We start from the raw sequence: 19,390 nt of genomic DNA, 5'->3' as shown, positions 1-19,390 counted from the left end.
CTTTGAGGAATTTGTTTAAGATCTTTAGATCCAAAATCGGTCTGAAGGTTCCCTCTTTTTTGGGAACCACAAACAGATTTGAGTAAAAACCCTGTTCCTGTTCCTCCTTTGGAACTGGATGGATCACTCCCATAACTAGGAGGTCTCGTACACAGTGTAAGAATGCCTCACTCTTTATCTGGTTTGCAGATAATTGTGAAAGGTGAAATCTCCCTTTTGGGGGAGAAGCTTTGAAGTCCAGAAGATATCCCTGGGATATAATTTCCAATGCCCAGGGATCCTGAACATCTCTTGCCCACGCCTGGGCGAAGAGTGAAAGTCTGCCCCCTACTAGATCCGTTACCGGAAGGGGGTTGTTCCTTCATGCTGTCTTAGAGGCAGCAGCAGGCTTTTTGACCTGCTTATCTTTTTTCCAGGTCTGGTTTGGTCTACAGACCGTCTTGGGTTGAGCAAAAGTTCCCTCTTGTTTATTATTAGAAGTTGATGCTGCACCTGCCTTGAAGTTTCGAAAGGCACGAAAATAAGACTGTTTGGCCCTAGATTTGGACCTGTCCTGAGGAAGGGCACAACCTTTTCCTCCCGTGATATCAGCAATAATCTCCTTCAAACCAGGCCCGAATAGGGTCTGCCCCTTGAAGGGAATGTTAAGTCACATCAGCTGACCATGATTTAAGCCATAGCGCTCTGCGCGCCTGTATAGCAAAACCAGAATTCTTAGCCGTTAGTTTATTCAAATGAACAATGGCATCAGAAATAAAATAATTGGCTAGCTTAAGTGCTCTAAGTTTGCCAAGTATGTCATCCAATGGAGTCTCTACCTGTAAAGCCTCTTCCAGAGACTCAAACCAGTACGCCGCAGCAGCAGTGACAGGGGCAATGCATGCAATGGGCTGTAGGATAAAACCTTGTTGAATAAATATTTTCTTAAGGTAACCTTCTAATTTTTTATCCATTGGCTCTAAAAAAGCACAACTGTCCTCGACAGGGATAGTAGTACGCTTTGCTAGAGTAGAAACTGCTCCCTCCACCTTAGGGACTGTCTGCCATAAGTCCCGTGTGGTGGCGTCTATTGAAAAACATTTTTCTAAAAATAGGAGGGGAAGAGAACGGCACACCTGGTCTATCCCATTCCTTATTAATATTTTCTGTAAACCTTTTAGGTATTGGAAAAACATCAGTACACACCGGCACTGCAAAGCATTTATCCAGTCTACAAAATTTCTCTGGCACTGCAATGGTATCACAGTCATTCAGAGCAGCTAAAACATCCCTAAGCAACAGGCGGAGGTGTTCAAGCTTAAATTTAAATGTAGAAATATTAGAATCAGGTATCTTTCCTGAGTCATTAACATCACCCACTGACTGAAGCTCTCCTTCCTCAGCTTCTGCATATTGTGAGGCAGTATCAGACATGGTTCTTAAAGCGTCAGTATGCTCTGCATTTTGTCTCACCCCAGAGCTATCTCGCTAACCTCTAAGTTCAGGTAGTCTGGCTAATACCGCTGACAGTGTATTATCCATGACTGCCGACATGTCTTGTAAAGTAAACGCTATGGGCGCCCTAGATGTACTTGGCGCCATTTGAGCGTGAGTCCCTTGGGCGGGAGTCAAAGGGTCTGACACGTGGGGAGAGTTAGTCGGCATAACTTTCCCCTCGTCAGATTCCTCTGGTGATAATTTTTTTAAAAACAGAATATGATCTTTATTGCATAAAATTAAATCAGTACATTTGGTACACATTCTAAGAGGGGGTTCCACCATGGCTTTTAAACATAATGAACAAGGAGTTTCTTCTATGTCAGACATTTTTATACAGACTAGCAATGAGACTAGCAAGCTTGGAAAACACTTTAAATCAAGTTAACAAGCAAATATAAAAAAACGGTACTGTGCCTTTAAGAGAAACAAATTTTGTCAGAATTTGAAAAACAGTGAAAAAATGCAGTAAATCAAACGAAATGTTTACAGTGTATGTAATAGGCTAGCAGAGCATTGCATCCACTTGCAAATGGATGATTAACCCCTTAGTTCAAAAAACGGATAAAAAAAAAATAGACGGGTTTTTTTTTGTTTTTGTTTTTTAACAGTCACAACCAACTGCCACAGCAAGCTGTGGCCCTACCTTCCCCAATAAACGACTTTGGAAAGCCTTTGAGCCCTTTAGAGATGTCCTATAGCATACAGGGGAATCTTGAGGGAAGCTGGAAGTCACAGTTTGTAATTTTAACTGCACCAACTGTAACTTTTATACTATAACAGTGGAAAGCCTCAGTAAAACTGTTTCTAGTCAAAATTTAAGACAGCCATGTGGAAAAAACTAGGCCCCAATAAAGTTTTATCACCAATGCATATATAAAAACGATTAAACATGCCAGCAAAAGTTTATATTGCAATATCATAAGGGTATTACCCCTGGGAGTAAGCATGATACCAGTCGTTATTAAATCACTGTATTCAGGCTTAACTTACATTAATCCGGTATCAGCAGCATTTTCTAGTGTTTTCCATCTCTAGAAAAAATTATAACTGCACATACCTGATAGCAGAATAAACTGCACGCCATTCTCTCGCTGAAGTTACCTCATCTGTGTAATCCCCTCAGACATATGTGAGAATAGCAATGGATCTTAGAAACAACCTGCTAAGATCATAGAAACCTCAGGCAGATTCTTCTTCTATTTACTGCCTGAGATAAAATAGCACAACTCCGGTACTATTTAAAAATAACAAACTTTTGATTGAAGGAAATAAACTAACTATATTTAACCACTCTCTCCTACAACATCCTAGCTTGTTGAGAGTTGCAAGAAAATGACTGGGTATGACAGTTAGGGGAGGAGCTATATTACAGCTCTGCTGTGGGTGTCCTCTTGCAACTTCCTGTTGGGAATGAGAATATCCCACAAGTAATGGATGATCCGTGGACTGGATACACCTTACAAGAGAAAAGCATGTTATACTGCATCTTCATTACAGCTAATGAATTAAACTCCATCTAAAATAGCGCTTACATTCCAGATCTGATTTTAAAAAGGGGAGAGTTTACCATCACTTTAAGCTACAAATAGCCTCCTGCACCCGTCCCTTTCTATATCATGCAGCAGGAACGGTAAAAAAAAAAGTAAGTCAGTGGGCGGAGCTTGGCAGCCATTTCAAAGTGGTCAGAAAAAAATATTCATTTTAAAATAACTTTTTTACTGTTACTGCTGCATGATATAGAAAAGGTGCAGGAGGCTATTTGCAGCTTAATCTAAGGTAAGACTTTAAGATGACTAAGGTGTAGACGGACCCTTTAAACCAGCTCTTACAGGAGTCACACTTACCACACATATTCTTGAATCCAGGTCTGCAGATACAGAGAGATTCTTAAAAATCGGATGATTTAGAGAATACCAAAAATCAATCTCATCCAGCTGTAGTATTGGAGGAGAAAACTTCTCAAACCCATCAGGGAACCTGAGGTAGCCAGAGAAAAACATTAGGGATGTGGTAAAGCAAAACTAACAGGGGAATTTAGATGAAACTTTTTTTTTTTAAATAAAATATAAAAAATGTGGGGGACCAGGAAATAGCAGAAAAAAATAATTACAATAACACTAAATAGAAAGAGGAAGAAAGTTGTGTTCACACACAAATTATTACCTTAATATTACTTCTGCTTCTTTGTCTACTGCCTTCAATTCTGGTCTGGAAGAGGAAACATGATTAAAAGTTTTTAAAAGACAGACATCAAAAGGCAAATTTTAGATCTTAGAGCTACTTACAATTTTTCCAGCAGTTTGAGTTTACTTTGCACTTGAGATGCACGATTTGCATTATATCTGAACCGATCAATGAAAACCTGTATAAAACAGATGTAATTAACACTCTATTCCCAAATTACTCTACCTATAATCTTTGTGGTCCATGGTTCTTCCTTCTAAATTAGGTCTATAACCACAGACCTACATACATTCTCTGCTAGCACTCACAATAACAAAATAATCTCCAAACATTCAAGAAGTGCCCCCATTTGATTTCTGAAACAAAATAAATTGACTGTAAATAATGTCTGTGTGTGCTTTTTAGATTACCTGTATGTGTTCACGATATTGACTCTGTGCCTCATACTCTCGTTGCTGATTCTTGAGACGTTCTTCCTTGGTTTTAATAAAGCTCTCAAAGTTACCTCGATAGCCTTCTAGTCGTTGGCTGTGCAGGTGTACTATATCGGTGGCCACTGCATTTAGAAAGTTCCTGTCGTGGGATACCACGAGGATGGTGGACGGCCAAGTCTATTTCAGGGAGAGTGGTGTCAAATCATTATAGAGAGAAAAAAAACAAAACTGGTGAAATTAAGTAAAGATGCAATTAAGAAAGCAACAGAAGGCCAAACACACAAACAATACATTGTATATTAGAGCAGGGTTCTTCAAACAACCCCCCCCCCCCCCCAAAACCAAGCATGATACCACATACTTTTGCGACCCTATTTTTATGCTTGGTTTGAACATTTCTGATGTAATATACAAGAGAGCTGCAATCTTTTTTGAAGTGACTAATGTGTGCATACTTTATACCCGATTGTAGTCAAACTTGAAAGTGTTGTATAGGTAATAACACACACACACTCTCATAACACACAAAAAACACCACCCCACACACTCCTACAATATGCACACTCTCATAACACACAAACACACCACACACACAAAAACACTCTCCTATAACACACACACTCTTCTACAACACAACACACACACATGTAGCAAACATGGTGTTACGACCCATTAATAGGTCCCAACCCATGGTTTGAAGAACCCCGATATAGAGCACATAAAAAAAAAAAAAAAGAGGAGAGCTGAAATGACCAACTATGTGGGGGAGGTAAAAGCATCACAGATGTGTGGATAAGGCACAAAACAACAGTGCAGAAGGAACAGTGGAGAGTTTCTGTGCCTGTGCTGTAGGTGTCCATGTATGAGGCAGAAGGTACAGGGATAGAGTGTAGATTGTGGGAGTGAGGCAGCAAGTGTGCATGTGTATAATGGTAGGGGTACCTCAGAACACAGAAATGTACTGGGGGCAAACAGATCAATGGGGGGAATGCAGAGAGACTGCATGCACAGAGTGGTGGGCTGAAGGAGAGGAATCACAGTTTGTGGGTGGCAGAAGTAACCCAAGAGTGTGTGTTTGGGGAGAGAAAAAAAATATACACAACAAAAGAACACTGTGGGGTAGGCAGAAGCAACAAGATAGGAGGCACATGCAACACTGAGAAACGTCAACAGAAGAGAGTTTACAAATATGTCATAATAGTGACAGAAGACTGTGGGAGGCAGACATGACACAGGAATACATAGCAGGCAGAACTAGAGGAGGAAAAGAGAGAAAAGACTAAGAAGAGGGTAGTAGCAACTAAGGAGTGTGCAGACGGTGAAGGGAAATGACAGAGGAGGTGATGGAGAGTAGATATAGGAGACCAACCTGCAGGTAATTCTCTAACCACAGAATGGCTCTGACATCCAACATGTTTGTAGGTTCTGTGAGATGACAGACATTGTAAATTCCATATTTATACTTTATAACAGAACATAACAAAAACATGCAAACAATTTATGTCAGGGGTGTCCACATAAGGCTGCAAACAGGCCAGATTTTCACATGAATGAAAACTGGTGCGGTTGTCTAATAATAAAGATGTGAATTTCTTTATTTCTGTACCAAATCAAATTTGACTAAAGGGACATTAAACTACAATATCATGGCTACAAAAACACCATGTTATTGTATTTCTCCTATAACAACCGCTAGGATTTACCATCACTTAAAATAAACAGTTTCAGTCATCATTTACTAAAATAACGATGTTAAACTCACCCTATATGTCCGCCAGTATATTGCTAACTCAGCACCTCCGGCCGCCCACAGCACAACACTCTTCTCCAATGAGGTGACGTTTCCACCCCTAAACTAATAGCCGTGCTAGGATGTCAGATGACACACACGGCTATTGGTTTTTAAAGGTGGAAACGTCACCTCATTGAAGAAGAGCGCTGTGCCATGGGTGACTGGATGCGCCGAGTTAGCGATATACTTGCGGTAAATATAGGGTAAGTTTAACACCATTTTTTCAGTAAATGATGACTGAAACTGTTTAGTTTTAGTGAGGCTAAATCCTAGTGTTTGATAAAAGCTTGCATTTACCATCACTTTAAAAACTTTCCTAATTCAGAGCACACAATTTTAAACAACTTTCCAATTTACTTACATTAACAAAAACAGCACATTATTTTTAGATTTACACTTCCTGAGTAACCAGCTCCTACTGAGCATGAGTAAAATGTATATGCATTTCTGATTGGTTGATGGCTGTCACATGATACAGGAGTAGTGGAAATAGACATAACTAAATTTGTCAGAAAAAAAAAATAAATCTTCAACTTATTCGAAGTTCAGACTTTGTGCTATTGCATTGTCTTTTAATCATGAACTGATTGTTTATGCAACTCTGCTATATTTACTGGTCCTTTAACCCCTTAATGACCACAGCACTTTTCAATTTTCTGTCCGTTTGGGACCAAGGCTATTTTTACATTTCTGCTGTGTTTGTGTTTAGCTGTAATTTTCCTCTTACTCATTTACTGTACCCACACATATTATATACCGTTTTTCTTGACACTAAATGGACTTTCAAAAGATACCATTATTTTAATCATATCTTATAATTTACTATAATTTTTTTTTATAAAATATGAGGAAAAAATGGAAAAGGAAAAAAAACAACACACTTTTTCTAACTTTGACCCCCAAAATCTGTTACACATCTACAACCACCAAAAAAAAAAAAAACATGCTAAATAGTTTCTAAATACCCAAAATGTTCTTTGCTTTTTGTGCAAGTTATAGGGCCATAAATACAAGTAGCACTTTGCTATTTCCAAACCACTTTTTTTTCAAAATTAGCGCTAGTTACATTGGAACACTGATATCTGTCAGGAATCCCTGAATATCCCTTGACATGTATATATTTTTTTAGAAGACATCCCAAAGTATTGATCTAGGCCCATTTCGCTATATTTCATGCCACCATTTCACCGCCAAATGCGATCAAATAAAAAAAATTGTTCACTTTTTCACAAACTTTAGGTTTCTCACTGAAATTATTTACAAACAACTTATGCAATTATGGCACACATGGTTGTAAATGCTTCTCTGGGATCCCCTTTGTTCAGAAATAGCAGACATATATGGCTTTGGCTTTGCTTTTTGGTAGTTAGAAGGCCGCTAAATGCCGCTGCACATCACACGTGTATTATGTCTAGCAGTGAAGGGGTTAATTAGGGAGCTTCTAGGGTTAATTTTAGATTTAGTGTAGTAGACAACCCCAAGTATTGATCTAGGCCCATTTTGGTATATTTCATGCCACAATTTCACCGCCAAATGAAATCAAATTAAAAAAAAAAAACGCTACATTTTTCATAATTTTAGGTTTCTCACTGAAATTATTTACAAACAGCTTGTGCAATTATGGCACAAATAGTTTTAAATGCTTCTCTGGGATCCCCTTTGTTCAGAAATAGCAGACATATATGACTTTGGCGTTGCTTTTTGGTAATTAGAAGGCCGCTAAATACACATCACACGTGTATTATGGCTAGCAGTGAAGGGGTTAATTAGGTAGTTTGTAGGGAGCTTGCACGGTTCCCTCCCCCAACCCACAATTGTCTCCGCCATCTTAAGTACTGGCAGAAAGTCTGCCAGTAATAAAAGGTTTTTAAAAAAAAAACAAAAACAAAAAAAACACATTTACATATTCTACTGTGTAGGATCCCCCCCTTAGCCCCCAACCTCCCTGATCCCCCCCCCCCCCAAAACAGCTCTCTAACCCTCCCCCTCTGCCTTATTGGGGGCCATCTTGGGTACTGGCAGCTGTCTGCCAGTACCCAGTTTGCAAAAAAAAAAGTTTTTTTTTATTTTTTTGCTGTTTTTTCTGTAGTGTAGCTTCTCCCCCCCCCCCCCCGCACAGACCAATCCCCACCATCTGAGGTTTTTTTTATTAATTTTTGTCCCCATTTTTACATTTTTGTACACTTTTTTTTCTGTAGTGTAGCAATTCCCACCCGCTTCCTCCCCGTGCACGCGCCCGCCCCCCGTGCACGTGTCGGTGCCCGCCCCCCTCCAGATCAGCAGGGCCATCGATGGCCGCCACCCGCCTCCCATGCCGGCTCCCACCCACCAACGAAAAGAGCCACCGATCTCCGGTGCAGAGAGGGCCACAGAGTGGGCTAAAAATTTTTTATTGCAGGATGCTTCGATATCGAGGCACCCTGCAATAACCGGAAAGCAGCTGGAAGTGATCAGGATCGCTTCCTGCTGCTTTCCAGACCGAGGACGTGCAGGGTACGTCCTTGGTCGTTAACGGATTTTTGAGGATGTACCCTGCACGTCCTTGGTCGTTAAGGGGTTAAGAGAGATACAAGTACAGGAGGAAATACAATAGCACGATGAGTAGTTCAATTCCCCTTACATCATCAAAACCTGCACCCTAGTGAGTAGTATCTTATCTCCCTTGATTGGGGCTACCTGTAAATGAGTTTGTGCACAGCTCTTAGCAATCACTTAGTAGTATGTATGTAGGTAGGTAGGTCAGGTAATTTGCAGCATTATGCACTATATTTAAAGCGACAGTCAACACAAGAATGTTTGTTATTTAAAAAGAAAAATAATTCTTTATTACCCATTCCCCAGTTTTGAGTAATTAACACTGTTATAGAAATACACTTTTTACCTCTGTGATTATATTGCATCTAAGCCTCTGCAAACTGCCCCCTTATTTCAGTTCTTTTGACAGACTTGCATTTTAGCCAATCTGTGCTCACCCCAGGGTAACTTCACGTGCATGAGCTCAATGCTATGTATATGAAACACATGAACTAATGCCCTCTAGTGGTCAAAATGCATTCAGATTAGAGGCAGTCTTCAAGGTCTAAGAAATTAACATATGAACCTCATAGGTTTAACTTTCAACTAAGAATAACAAGAGAACAAAGCAAAATTGGTGATAAAGTAAATTGGAAAAGTTGTTTAAAATTACATTCCCTATTTAAATAATGAAAGGTTTTTTTTTGGACTTGACTGTCCCTTTAAGTTACAGAATGTTACTTCCAGCTTCTTTATGGAGCATGAAACAAGCACAGCTTTTTCAAAATAAATAAGAACTGTATACTGCAAATTGGTTTCATTTTCATTAAAGGACCACTAAACACAGTAGATTTGCATAATCAACAAATGCACAACGACAAGACAATAGCATTTACTCTGAATTTCAAATAAGAAGTTTGAAATTTGTTAGAAAAAAAATCTACTAATGTATATTTTCGCTCCCCCTGTACCATGTGATAGCAATCAGCCAATCACAAATGCATATACGTATAGTCTGAATTCTTGCACATGCTTAGTAGGAGCTGGTGAGTCAAAAAGTGTAAATATAAAAGAATGTGCACATTTTTTTTTTTAATGGAAGTAAATTGGAAATTTGTTTAAAATGACATGCTGCATCTGAATCATTAAAATGTTATTTTACCCGAGTGTCCCTTTAAAGGACCACTCAATGTAGCATAATTAACAAGTGGATAATAAAAAGACAATGATTTAACACCTACTCTGAATTTCAAATAAGCAGTAGACTTTTTTCTGACAAATTTATTTTTTCTCCCATTTTCCAGCCCCTGTATCATGTGATAGACATCAACCAATTAGAGACTAGTATACGTATACCCTGGGAGCTTGTGAACATGCTTAGTAAGATCTTGGTCTCAAGAAAGTGAGCATATAAAAATACTGTGCAAAATGTGATAATGGAAGTAAATTTGAAAGTGTCTTAAAACTGCATGTACTATCTAAATCATAAAAGTTTATTTTGATGCACGTGTTCCTTTTAAATCAAATTATGGAGAACTACATTTTGAATTGAAGTATGCAACAGTTTTAGCTTCATGAGTTAAGTCACATGCTACACAGTAATTTCTTGGAGCAGAGCATTTATATAAAGGAAACCAGGTAAGCAAAATCAACATGATTTTTTAAGGTGTATCCCTGGACTGTTCAGGAGTTGCACAACACTGTAGATTTTGACTAAGAAGATAATCTTACGTTTTTCTAATTTTTTGCATGTATGTCATTTGCAATGCAGAGCTCTGTTGCTGAGATTTTACACCTTATAAAATGTAATGGGTTATTATACAAGTATTTTATTAACATACATGAATTTGCCTTTAAAATCATCCGTTACGTTAATACAGGGTTCAATTACATTATTTGAAATTTAGCAGCCAGATATGCATTTGAGTTGAATAAGGATGTGTATACACAGATATATCCAGATAAAGAGCCAGAAGCACCATTGATTTTTATTGATTCAGAAGAATCAGCTGTAATTTGTATTAGTAAAATAGTGTAGTCTTCATTTAACAATCATTTAGATTGATTTCTTTTTTTATAACCTGTTTTAAAAAACAGTATTTATGCAGCTGTATCAAAACATAAAATACAAAATGTAAAAAAATACAAATGACTAATTAGATGATATCTAATAAATAAACTGAACACACCTGACCACTTCAGAGTCAGATATACTGTATATTAATTTTAATGGAATCTAGAGTGCCTTAGCTACATGCTACCCTGGTTATACTAAATAGATATATGTACCCTTGCCTGATACAGATGACTCCCCAATATTTGTCGGTCTCCAAAAAATGTTATAAATGTATCAATCCCTGCCATAAATATACATGATAACATATCCCCCTACATATGTTATATTTACCCGATGGTCATAATGTAACAGGCATTAAAAGGGATAGTCCACAATTAAATATGATTCAGATAGGGCATGTAATTTTAAACAACTTTCTAATTTACTTTTATCATCAAATTTGATTTGTTCTCTTGCTATTCTTAGTTGAAAGCTAAACCTAGGTAGGCTCACATGCTAATTTCTAAACCCTTGAAGGCTACCTCTTATCTGAATGCATTTTTATTATTATCATCGTTTATTTGTAGAGTGCCAACAGATTCCGCAGCGCTATAAACAAAGGCGGAGTACAACAAAACAATTATAGGGATCAAATGGGAAGAGGGCCCTGCCAATAGTTGCACTGTTGTAGTCAGCTCTTAAGAAGGTGATCTACAAACAGCTGGACTCTTAGGCTTACATGCTAAGGGAGTTCAGGGGATAGCAATGAAGGAGAGGAACTGGTATAAAGAAAGGTTAGCGTAGGTTGTATGCATCCCTGAACAGTCTTTAGGGAGCGCTTGAAGCTTTCAAAACTAGGGGAGAGTCTTGTGGAGCGAGGCAGAGAGTTCCACAAGATGGGAGCCAGTCTGGAGAAGTCCTGTAAACTAGAGAGTGTGATGAGATAACAAGAGAGGAGGAGGTCATGAGCAGAGCGAAGGAGACGGGAGGGAGAGTATCTGGAGACAAGGTCTGAGATATAGGGGGGAGCAGTGCAGTTGAGGGCTTTGTATGTCAGAGTGAAAATTTTGTGTTTGATCCTAGAGGCAAGAGGAAGCCAGTGAAGGGATTGGCAGAGAGGTGCAGCAGATGAAGAGCAACGTGTAAGGAAGATGAGCCTGGCAGAGGCATTCATTATGGATTGTAAAGGAGCTAGGCGGCAGGTGGGGAGACCAGAAAGGACAGAGTTGCAGTAATCGAGGCAGGAAAGGATGAGAGAGTTGATTAAAATCTTAGTTGTGTCTTGTGTAAGGAAGTTTCTAATTTTAAGGATGTTTTAAGGTGGAAGTGGCAGGCTTAAGCCAAGGACTGAATGTGAGGACTGAAAGAAAGATCTGAGTCAAATGTGACCCCGAGACAATCGGGCATGCAGGGTAGGCACTGTCGACAGTTATAGAGAGATTGGGGATGGAGATTTTGGAAGAAGGGGGGAAAATAAGGAGCTTAGTTTCGGAGAGATTTAGCTTGAGGTAGTGAGAGGACATCCAGGAAGAGAAAGACAGTTAGTGACACGGGTTAGCAAGGACGTAGATTTGGGTGTTGTCGGCATACAAATGATATTGGAAACTGTGGGACTTTATTAGGGAACCTAGTGATGATGTGTATATTGAGAAGAGAAGGGGACCGAGGACAGAGCCTTGCGGTACTCCGACAAAAAGTGGTGACAGGGCAGAGGAGGCCCCAGAGAAGGCTACACTAAAGGTACGGTATGACAGGTAGGAAGAGAGCCACAAGAGGGCTGTGTCACAGATGCCGAAGGATTGGAGGATTTGGAGCAAAAGAGGGTGGTCAACAGTGTCAAAGGCTGCGGACAGATCAAGGAGGATAAGCAGAGAGAAGTGGCCTGTTTCTGTAAGTAGGTCGTTGGTAACCTTAACAATTGCTGTCTTTGGAGTGATGGGGACGAAAACCAGTTTGCAGTGGGTCAAGGAGGTAGTTTAATGTAAGGAAGTGGGATAGGCGTGCATATACTAGTTTTTCGAGAAGCTTTGAGGCAAGAGGGAGGAGGGAAATAGGGCGGTAGTTGGATGGGGAGGTAGGTTTTTGAGGATAGGTGTGACCAGTGCATGTTTCAGAGATGAGAGAAATATACTGGTGCTGAGGGAGAGGTATAAAATGTGTGAGAATAGGGGTAAGGGTCAAGGGGACACGTAGCGAGGTGAGAGCGCAGTATAAGTGCCGAAACTTCTTCCTCAGTAACAGGGGTAAGTATGGTAAGGTTATGTAAGGTTATGTGGACAGTTTTTCACAGATAGAGGGCGTTAGTTCATGTATTTGGTATAAAAAAAAACATTGTGCTCAAGCCCGTGGAGTTACCTAGGAGTCAGCACTAAATGCCTGAAATGCAAGTCTGTCAAAAGATCTGAGATAAGGAGGCAGTCTGCAGAAGATACAATGGAATCACAGAGGTAAAAAGTATATTAAAATAACAGTGTTGGTTATGTAATACTCTGTAATGGTAAATAAAGGGATTTTCTATCTATTAAAACAATAACATTTTTGGTGTTTAATATCCCTTTAATAAAAAAGGATGCAAGGACCTGGGGAAAGAATAAAAAATAAGCACACTTACCATCCAGTAACAAGAGATCTGGCCTGTGAAAGACAACAAGAGTGTGAATATGGCTTTATAGTCTTTGACATCTCTTTACAATCCTGCTACTGAACATGATCTTCCACTCACCTGGCGAAGAGGGCCCGAGCCAAAGCTAACCTCATGCGCCACCCACCAGAGAACTCCCTGAGAATGAACAGGGAAATGTCAAGTTCACAACAGGCACAGCATGACAAACACAAACCATTCTACTTGTTTAGCAATACTCACTTGGTCAGTTGGTGCTGCATTGTATGCTTGAATCCCAAACCAGCCAGGATCACAGAAGCTCTAGAAGGAAATATTGATATGGATCATGAAGAGAGGGAGGGTTAAGGAGGGAATAGAGATCAAGAAACAAGACAAACAACAGGTGAGTTTTTTTTAAATATATAAGGCATAAAGAGATTCCTCGTCATATGGGAACCTTACTAAATAAACAGCTACGGGGGAAGTGCCTGGTACAGTATTATATAGGAGGAGCAGATTTTGCAGCTGGAGAAATCCCCCCCTCTTGCTTGGTAGTGGTCTTAGTGACAGTGTATTTTATTGGTTATGTTTGTTTTTACGTGTTTTATTACTTTTTTTTTTAATCTCTATTGAGAAGCAGGTGCTTGGACATAAAATGTAAGAATGAGTTCAATACAATGTGCATAAGAGAAGGAAATAAAAAGATGATGAACATAGGCAGAGAGAAAGAGCAAAGAAAGTGAGAGAAAGAACAGTGGGAGAATTGAGCTGAGTGGTTGAATGGAGTTGAGGACTGCAGCATATACATTTAAAGCTTCAGGAAATGTTGAGACAGAAGATATTGTACTGCACCTGGCTGGGGCTTTGTCTGCCTCAATCTCTTCCAGTTTACCATAGATCTCAGTTAGACGTGCACTCTCTGAGCCATCACCCCTGGGTAAATAACAAGTGTGTTTATAGATATTAATGTTATATCAAATAAAAACAAATACACTTGAAGAAATTATTCTAAACAGTCCAAAAAGCATTGTAAGACTTGCTGGTAAATGTAAACTAAACAAAATGCATCAAAATGTTCAAAGACATTTACATTTTCCCCTCCTAGGTACACTATGTTTATTAGTAACCTAATGTTTGATTCCCCACGTATGTATAAAATACTTTGTGTGATGATGCCACACATTTTATACCTGAGCGAATCCTGAAATAAATAAATCCACCAATAATATATAATATAAATTTTTATATATATATATATATATATATATATATATATATATATATATATATATATATATATATATATATACATATACACACACACATATATATATATACACACACACTTAAAATCTGAATAGTGTTGCTCCATTGATAAATTTAAAGAATCAAAATCTGTTCTCTAGCTACGAATATAATTGGTTTCTAGTGAAAGGAACTGTAAAAGAGCTCCATGGTTACAATAATAAAAAGTAAGAAGCTAGAGGAGAGCAATAAGTTGTGGACAACTGCTCAGTGCTACATATTTATATAATATAAAACTATTTCTGCATTCAATAATTTGTTTCCAAAAGCTGTTAGTGGCTGAACCAACTTGTTAACACTGGTTTTATACATGTTAGAGAGTATCCTTATATCACATATACACACACAGTTGTTCTTTTGGATCCCGTTTTGTAGTCTTATTCTTTCCTATTATATGTGCTACAGACAATCCTGCCAACTTAAACACTCTGATGTTGATTCACCTGCCCGCGCTGATTCTGGCGTTTAGTTCCTTCTCCTCCTTTAGCAGATTCTCTCGGAGGGTGTCACACTCTAGCACGCTCTGCAAGGCTGGGGTGTCATCACCGGCAACTTCTTGTTCCACGTGCAGAATGCTTATGTGAGAGGGAACACGAAGACTACGACTTGCCAACATTTTCAGTAAGGTGGTCTTACCCAGGCCGTTTCGACCTACCAAGCCATACCGACGGCCAGCAGCCAAGTGCAACTCTGCACCTGTAAGCAATACCCTGAAGGGAGAGGGAAAATTGAGCTCTAAAAAAAAAGAAGGGGGCAACAATATGTACATTTGAGACTGAGGGTCACAGACAGGTGAAGAAATACACTCACCTCTCTCCAAATGAAACATCAAAGTTTTCAATACGGATGTCATAGGATTTGTTCTTGCCACTGGATTCAATACGATTCTCCTTTTTATTAGAAGCCTGACTGGCTGAGGCCTCCTCCAGAACCCTGAAGACAAAGAGTTAATATCAACATCCCTCCCACACACGCACAAAGCCCATTCCCGACACCTACCGATAGGATCCAAATGACTCTTATTTGTAATAAGAAACAGACTCACGTATAATACTTTGTATCCAATGTGGAATTTAGTTAAGCTAGGGGAATGTCATACACAACATAGTCTGAGACAGAAATTTCTATTTTTGTAATCCCCAGATAAGCCAAGTACGAAATAGCATGAGAAACAAAACAAATCCCTTAATTGTTCTGTCACAGACAGAGCCAAACTGGCAGTGGTAATAAAAAAAAAAAATTACATACATTTTATATATTCTTTTTTAGTACAAAGTTATATTGTTATGAACTATGGAATGCAAGAATTATTAATGTATTGTTTTGAGACTTAGGTGTTTTACACAAGCCACTCATTACTTGTCTGATGAATAAATCTACACTTCCATACATTTAAACTCAGCTATGTTACTGAAATAAGATAAAGCGTAAACACTCACAGGAAAAGTGTAAAACGCAGGAGAGAAAAAAACAGAACAGCAGCCCACTACCTATACACTGAGGTGTGTGTGTGTGTGTGGGGGGGGAATACTCACAGTGCTCCACCTATTTTCTGTGAATCCCGCTCAGACCGTTTCTCTTGCTTGGCCTTCAGTTTGGCTTCAGCTTTCACCAACTTCTTACTATCAATTATCTTTGAAAACAGCACAATGACTTGTACATTAAACGACATATTTTAAAGGGACATAAGTCAAAATAGACTTTTATGACACAGAGATAGCATGCCATTTTAAGACACTTTTCAATTTACTTCCATTATCACATTTTGCAGTCTTTTTATTTGCACACTTTCGGGGGAACAAAATTCTACTGAGCATGAGCACAAGCTCACAGGGATATACATATACTAGTCTGTGATTGGCTGATGTCTGTCACATGAAGTAAGGGGCCAGAAAATGGGAGAAAAAATAAATTTGTCAGAAAAAAAAAAAATCTACTGTTTATTTGAAATTCAGAGTAGGTGTTAAATCATTGTATTTTTATTATGCAATTCTACTGCATTGAGAGGTCCTTAAATATGTTAACACTAAAGTTACCAGGGGAGCTATAAGCAGGGATAGGTTTTCTCTCACCCATGTTGCATAACACATAAACGATAGCTAGTATATATGATCCAATTAATTTCAGCTCATAACACACCAGACGGTTGAGGCAGTTTATGTGGTTGTGTTCTCTATAGTATGATATGGCAGTGACCCATACCCAAGGGGAGATCATATCTTAAACTGGGTGCATGTGTTAGGCAAATACAAATAAAAAAGCTCTACCCCACTTCAAATACATTGACTGACTCATCTCTTAGAAGATAATCTTACCGAAGACTGATCCTTCTTCATCAGCAACACATTCACGACCTTAGTATCAACATCTGCAAACAGAAGATGACAAAACTGGGCTAATGAGACAGATGTTCCCAAGTATGAGTGGTGTAAAATGGACATGTGAGGGGGTTATATTCAGACAAAACAATAGCTACATTGGAATGAGAGATACAGAAATCCCACAATTTAAAAACAAATTACATTTATGGAAGATGGACGCAAGCAGCTACATTTAAACTGCGCATGAAATGGCAGTCTTCAGCGCAGAGGTGGAACATGAAAAATGAACAATGTTAAAGACAATCTCACCATAATTCTCAGAAAGCTGAGAGAGCTGGATCGGAGCCTGTAGTAGCACCTGAGCCTGTGACGGGACATGGTTGTTCTCCCTGAACAATTCACAAAGAGAGGAATACTGGGATTAGATTTGTGAAAAATGATTTCAAGGCTATAATTTCTAGTCTATTATAAACCTACTGAAGCTCATTAGGACAACTCTTCCCCTAAACCTGCAACAACACATTCCTGTTAAATTGTGCTTCTAAAAGCATAAATGAGTAGTCTTGTAGAGTCTCTATAAAAGCACAGCCAGTCTAATGTTCCTTCACTGGCATTCAGATTAGTTACGTGTAATATACATTGGCCTTTTTTTATGCAGCGTGGTAGTTGATCCTCCTGTGTCAAGTCTACCAAGAAATTCTGCATAGTCAAACAGTGTTTATCCATTCAAGGGGTTTCCTGCAGGGTTTGACAAATGTATATTAGACTAAGGAGCCAGAAACAAATTTTTAACAACCAGGCACAATTTTCTGTATAGGATAATATGAAGACTGTCCTGAAGACAGACCCATGTTCTATCCCCATTGGAGTAACAAGAATCATCCAACAGCTTAGGATACATTTATATCACATTTAGAAGAATGCTGGAAAATTGAGAACATACAGTGTTTCTGTATATATATATTTACATGTACAATAATTAATGTATAATCATAATAATAATAAAAATAATAAAAATGAGGAGTAAATTCCAGGGACAGTGGCTTCTGAGATTTGTCAATCCATGGATTACAGCTAACTTGTCTACATTAATACAGTGAGTGCAGAATTATTAGGCAAGTTGTATTTTTGAGGATTAATTTTATTATTGAACAACAACCATGTTCTCAATGAACCCAAAAAACTCATTAATATCAAAGCTGAATAGTTTTGGAAGTAGTTTTTAGTTTGTTTTTAGTTATAGCTATTTTAGGGGGATATCTGTGTCTGCAGGTGACTATTACTGTGCATAATTATTAGGCAACTTAACAAAAAACAAATATATACCCATTTCAATTATTTATTTTTACCAGTGAAACCAATATAACATCTCAACATTCACAAATATACATTTCTGACAATCAAAAACAAAACAAAAACAAATCAGTGACCAATATAGCCACCTTTCTTTGCAAGGACACTCAAAAGCCTGCCATCCATGGATTCTGTCAGTGTTTTGATCTGTTCACCATCAACATTGCGTGCAGCAGCAACCAAAGCCTCCCAGACACTGTTCAGAGAGGTGTACTGTTTTCCCTCCTTGTAAATCTCACATTTGATGATGGACCACAGGTTCTCAATGGGGTTCAGATCAGGTGAACAAGGAGGCCATGTCATTAGATTTTCTTCTTTTATACCCTTTCTTGCCAGCCACGCTGTGGAGTACTTGGACGCGTGTGATGGAGCATTGTCCTGCATGAAAATCATGTTTTTCTTGAAGGATGCAGACTTCTTCCTGTACCACTGCTTGAAGAAGGTGTCTTCCAGAAACTGGGAGTTGAGCTTGACTCCATCCTCAACCCGAAAAGGCCCCACAAGCTCCTCTTTGATGATACCAGCCCAAACCAGTACTCCACCTCCACCTTGCTGGCGTCTGAGTCGGACTGGAGCTCTCTGCCCTTTACCAATCCAGCAACAGGCCCATCCATCTTCCCCATCAAGACTCACTCTCATTTCATCAGTCCATAAAACCTTAGAAAAATCAGTCTTGAGATATTTCTTGGCCCAGTCTTGATTGTTCGATGATCACGCTTCAGAAGCTTTGCAATTTTAAGAGTGCTGCATCCCTCTGCAAGATATCTCACTGTTTTTGACTTTTCTGAGCCTGTCAAGTCCTTCTTTTGACCCATTTTGCCAAAGGAAAGGAAGTTGCCTAATAATTATGCACACCTGATATAGGGTGTTGATGTCATTAGACCACACCCCTTCTCATTACAGAGATGCACATCACCTAATATGCTTAATTGGTAGTAGGCTTTCGAGCCTATACAGCTTGGAGTAAGACAACATGCATAAAGAGGATGATGTGGTCAAAATACTCATTTGCCTAATAATTCTGCACTCCCTGTAATCAGATCCAACAGTGTACATAGGTTATTGCTTTTGAAATCATTAAGGATTGTGCTTTATACATTATACTGCCTTCTGCTTGCAAAAGTATAGGCCTTTAAACTTTTTAAATCATAGTGATTGTCATCTTCCAAATGGAATAGCAACTTACTTAATGCCTCCAGCCTCTAAATAAAGGCCTAGAGATCAGCTCCTATAATTTCACACAATATATACAAATAAAATAACTTGACATAATTTAGATAAAGACCTGCACTGAACTATTTTCCTTCTTGATCACACTAGTATCATAACCCTGCCCTATGTGTTTGCTCC

At 38.8% G+C, this 19,390-nt stretch overlaps 1 protein-coding gene across 1 annotated transcript in view; it reads right to left on the bottom strand.

Moving 5' to 3' along the window:
- Positions 1-19,390, bottom strand: part of ABCF3 (ATP binding cassette subfamily F member 3) — a 28,428-nt gene that overhangs the window by 6,320 nt on the left and 2,718 nt on the right. The window contains exons 3-16 of the mRNA XM_053710333.1: positions 16,997-17,076; positions 16,682-16,734; positions 15,902-15,999; positions 15,177-15,299; positions 14,810-15,076; positions 13,914-13,994; positions 13,323-13,382; positions 13,182-13,238; positions 13,071-13,093; positions 5,467-5,522; positions 4,074-4,274; positions 3,765-3,841; positions 3,643-3,687; positions 3,324-3,456 (exon numbers count right to left, since the gene is read on the bottom strand). Coding sequence (XP_053566308.1) covers positions 3,324-3,456; positions 3,643-3,687; positions 3,765-3,841; positions 4,074-4,274; positions 5,467-5,522; positions 13,071-13,093; positions 13,182-13,238; positions 13,323-13,382; positions 13,914-13,994; positions 14,810-15,076; positions 15,177-15,299; positions 15,902-15,999; positions 16,682-16,734; positions 16,997-17,076 — 1,354 coding nt within the window. The remainder of the gene's footprint in view (positions 1-3,323; positions 3,457-3,642; positions 3,688-3,764; positions 3,842-4,073; positions 4,275-5,466; positions 5,523-13,070; positions 13,094-13,181; positions 13,239-13,322; positions 13,383-13,913; positions 13,995-14,809; positions 15,077-15,176; positions 15,300-15,901; positions 16,000-16,681; positions 16,735-16,996; positions 17,077-19,390) is intronic.

The sequence above is a fragment of the Bombina bombina genome, chromosome 4, assembly GCF_027579735.1.
Source record: "Bombina bombina isolate aBomBom1 chromosome 4, aBomBom1.pri, whole genome shotgun sequence".
Taxonomy (NCBI): domain Eukaryota; kingdom Metazoa; phylum Chordata; class Amphibia; order Anura; family Bombinatoridae; genus Bombina; species Bombina bombina.
The sequence above is the reverse complement of the archived record's forward strand: the minus strand, read 5'-3'. Positions and strand labels throughout refer to the sequence as shown.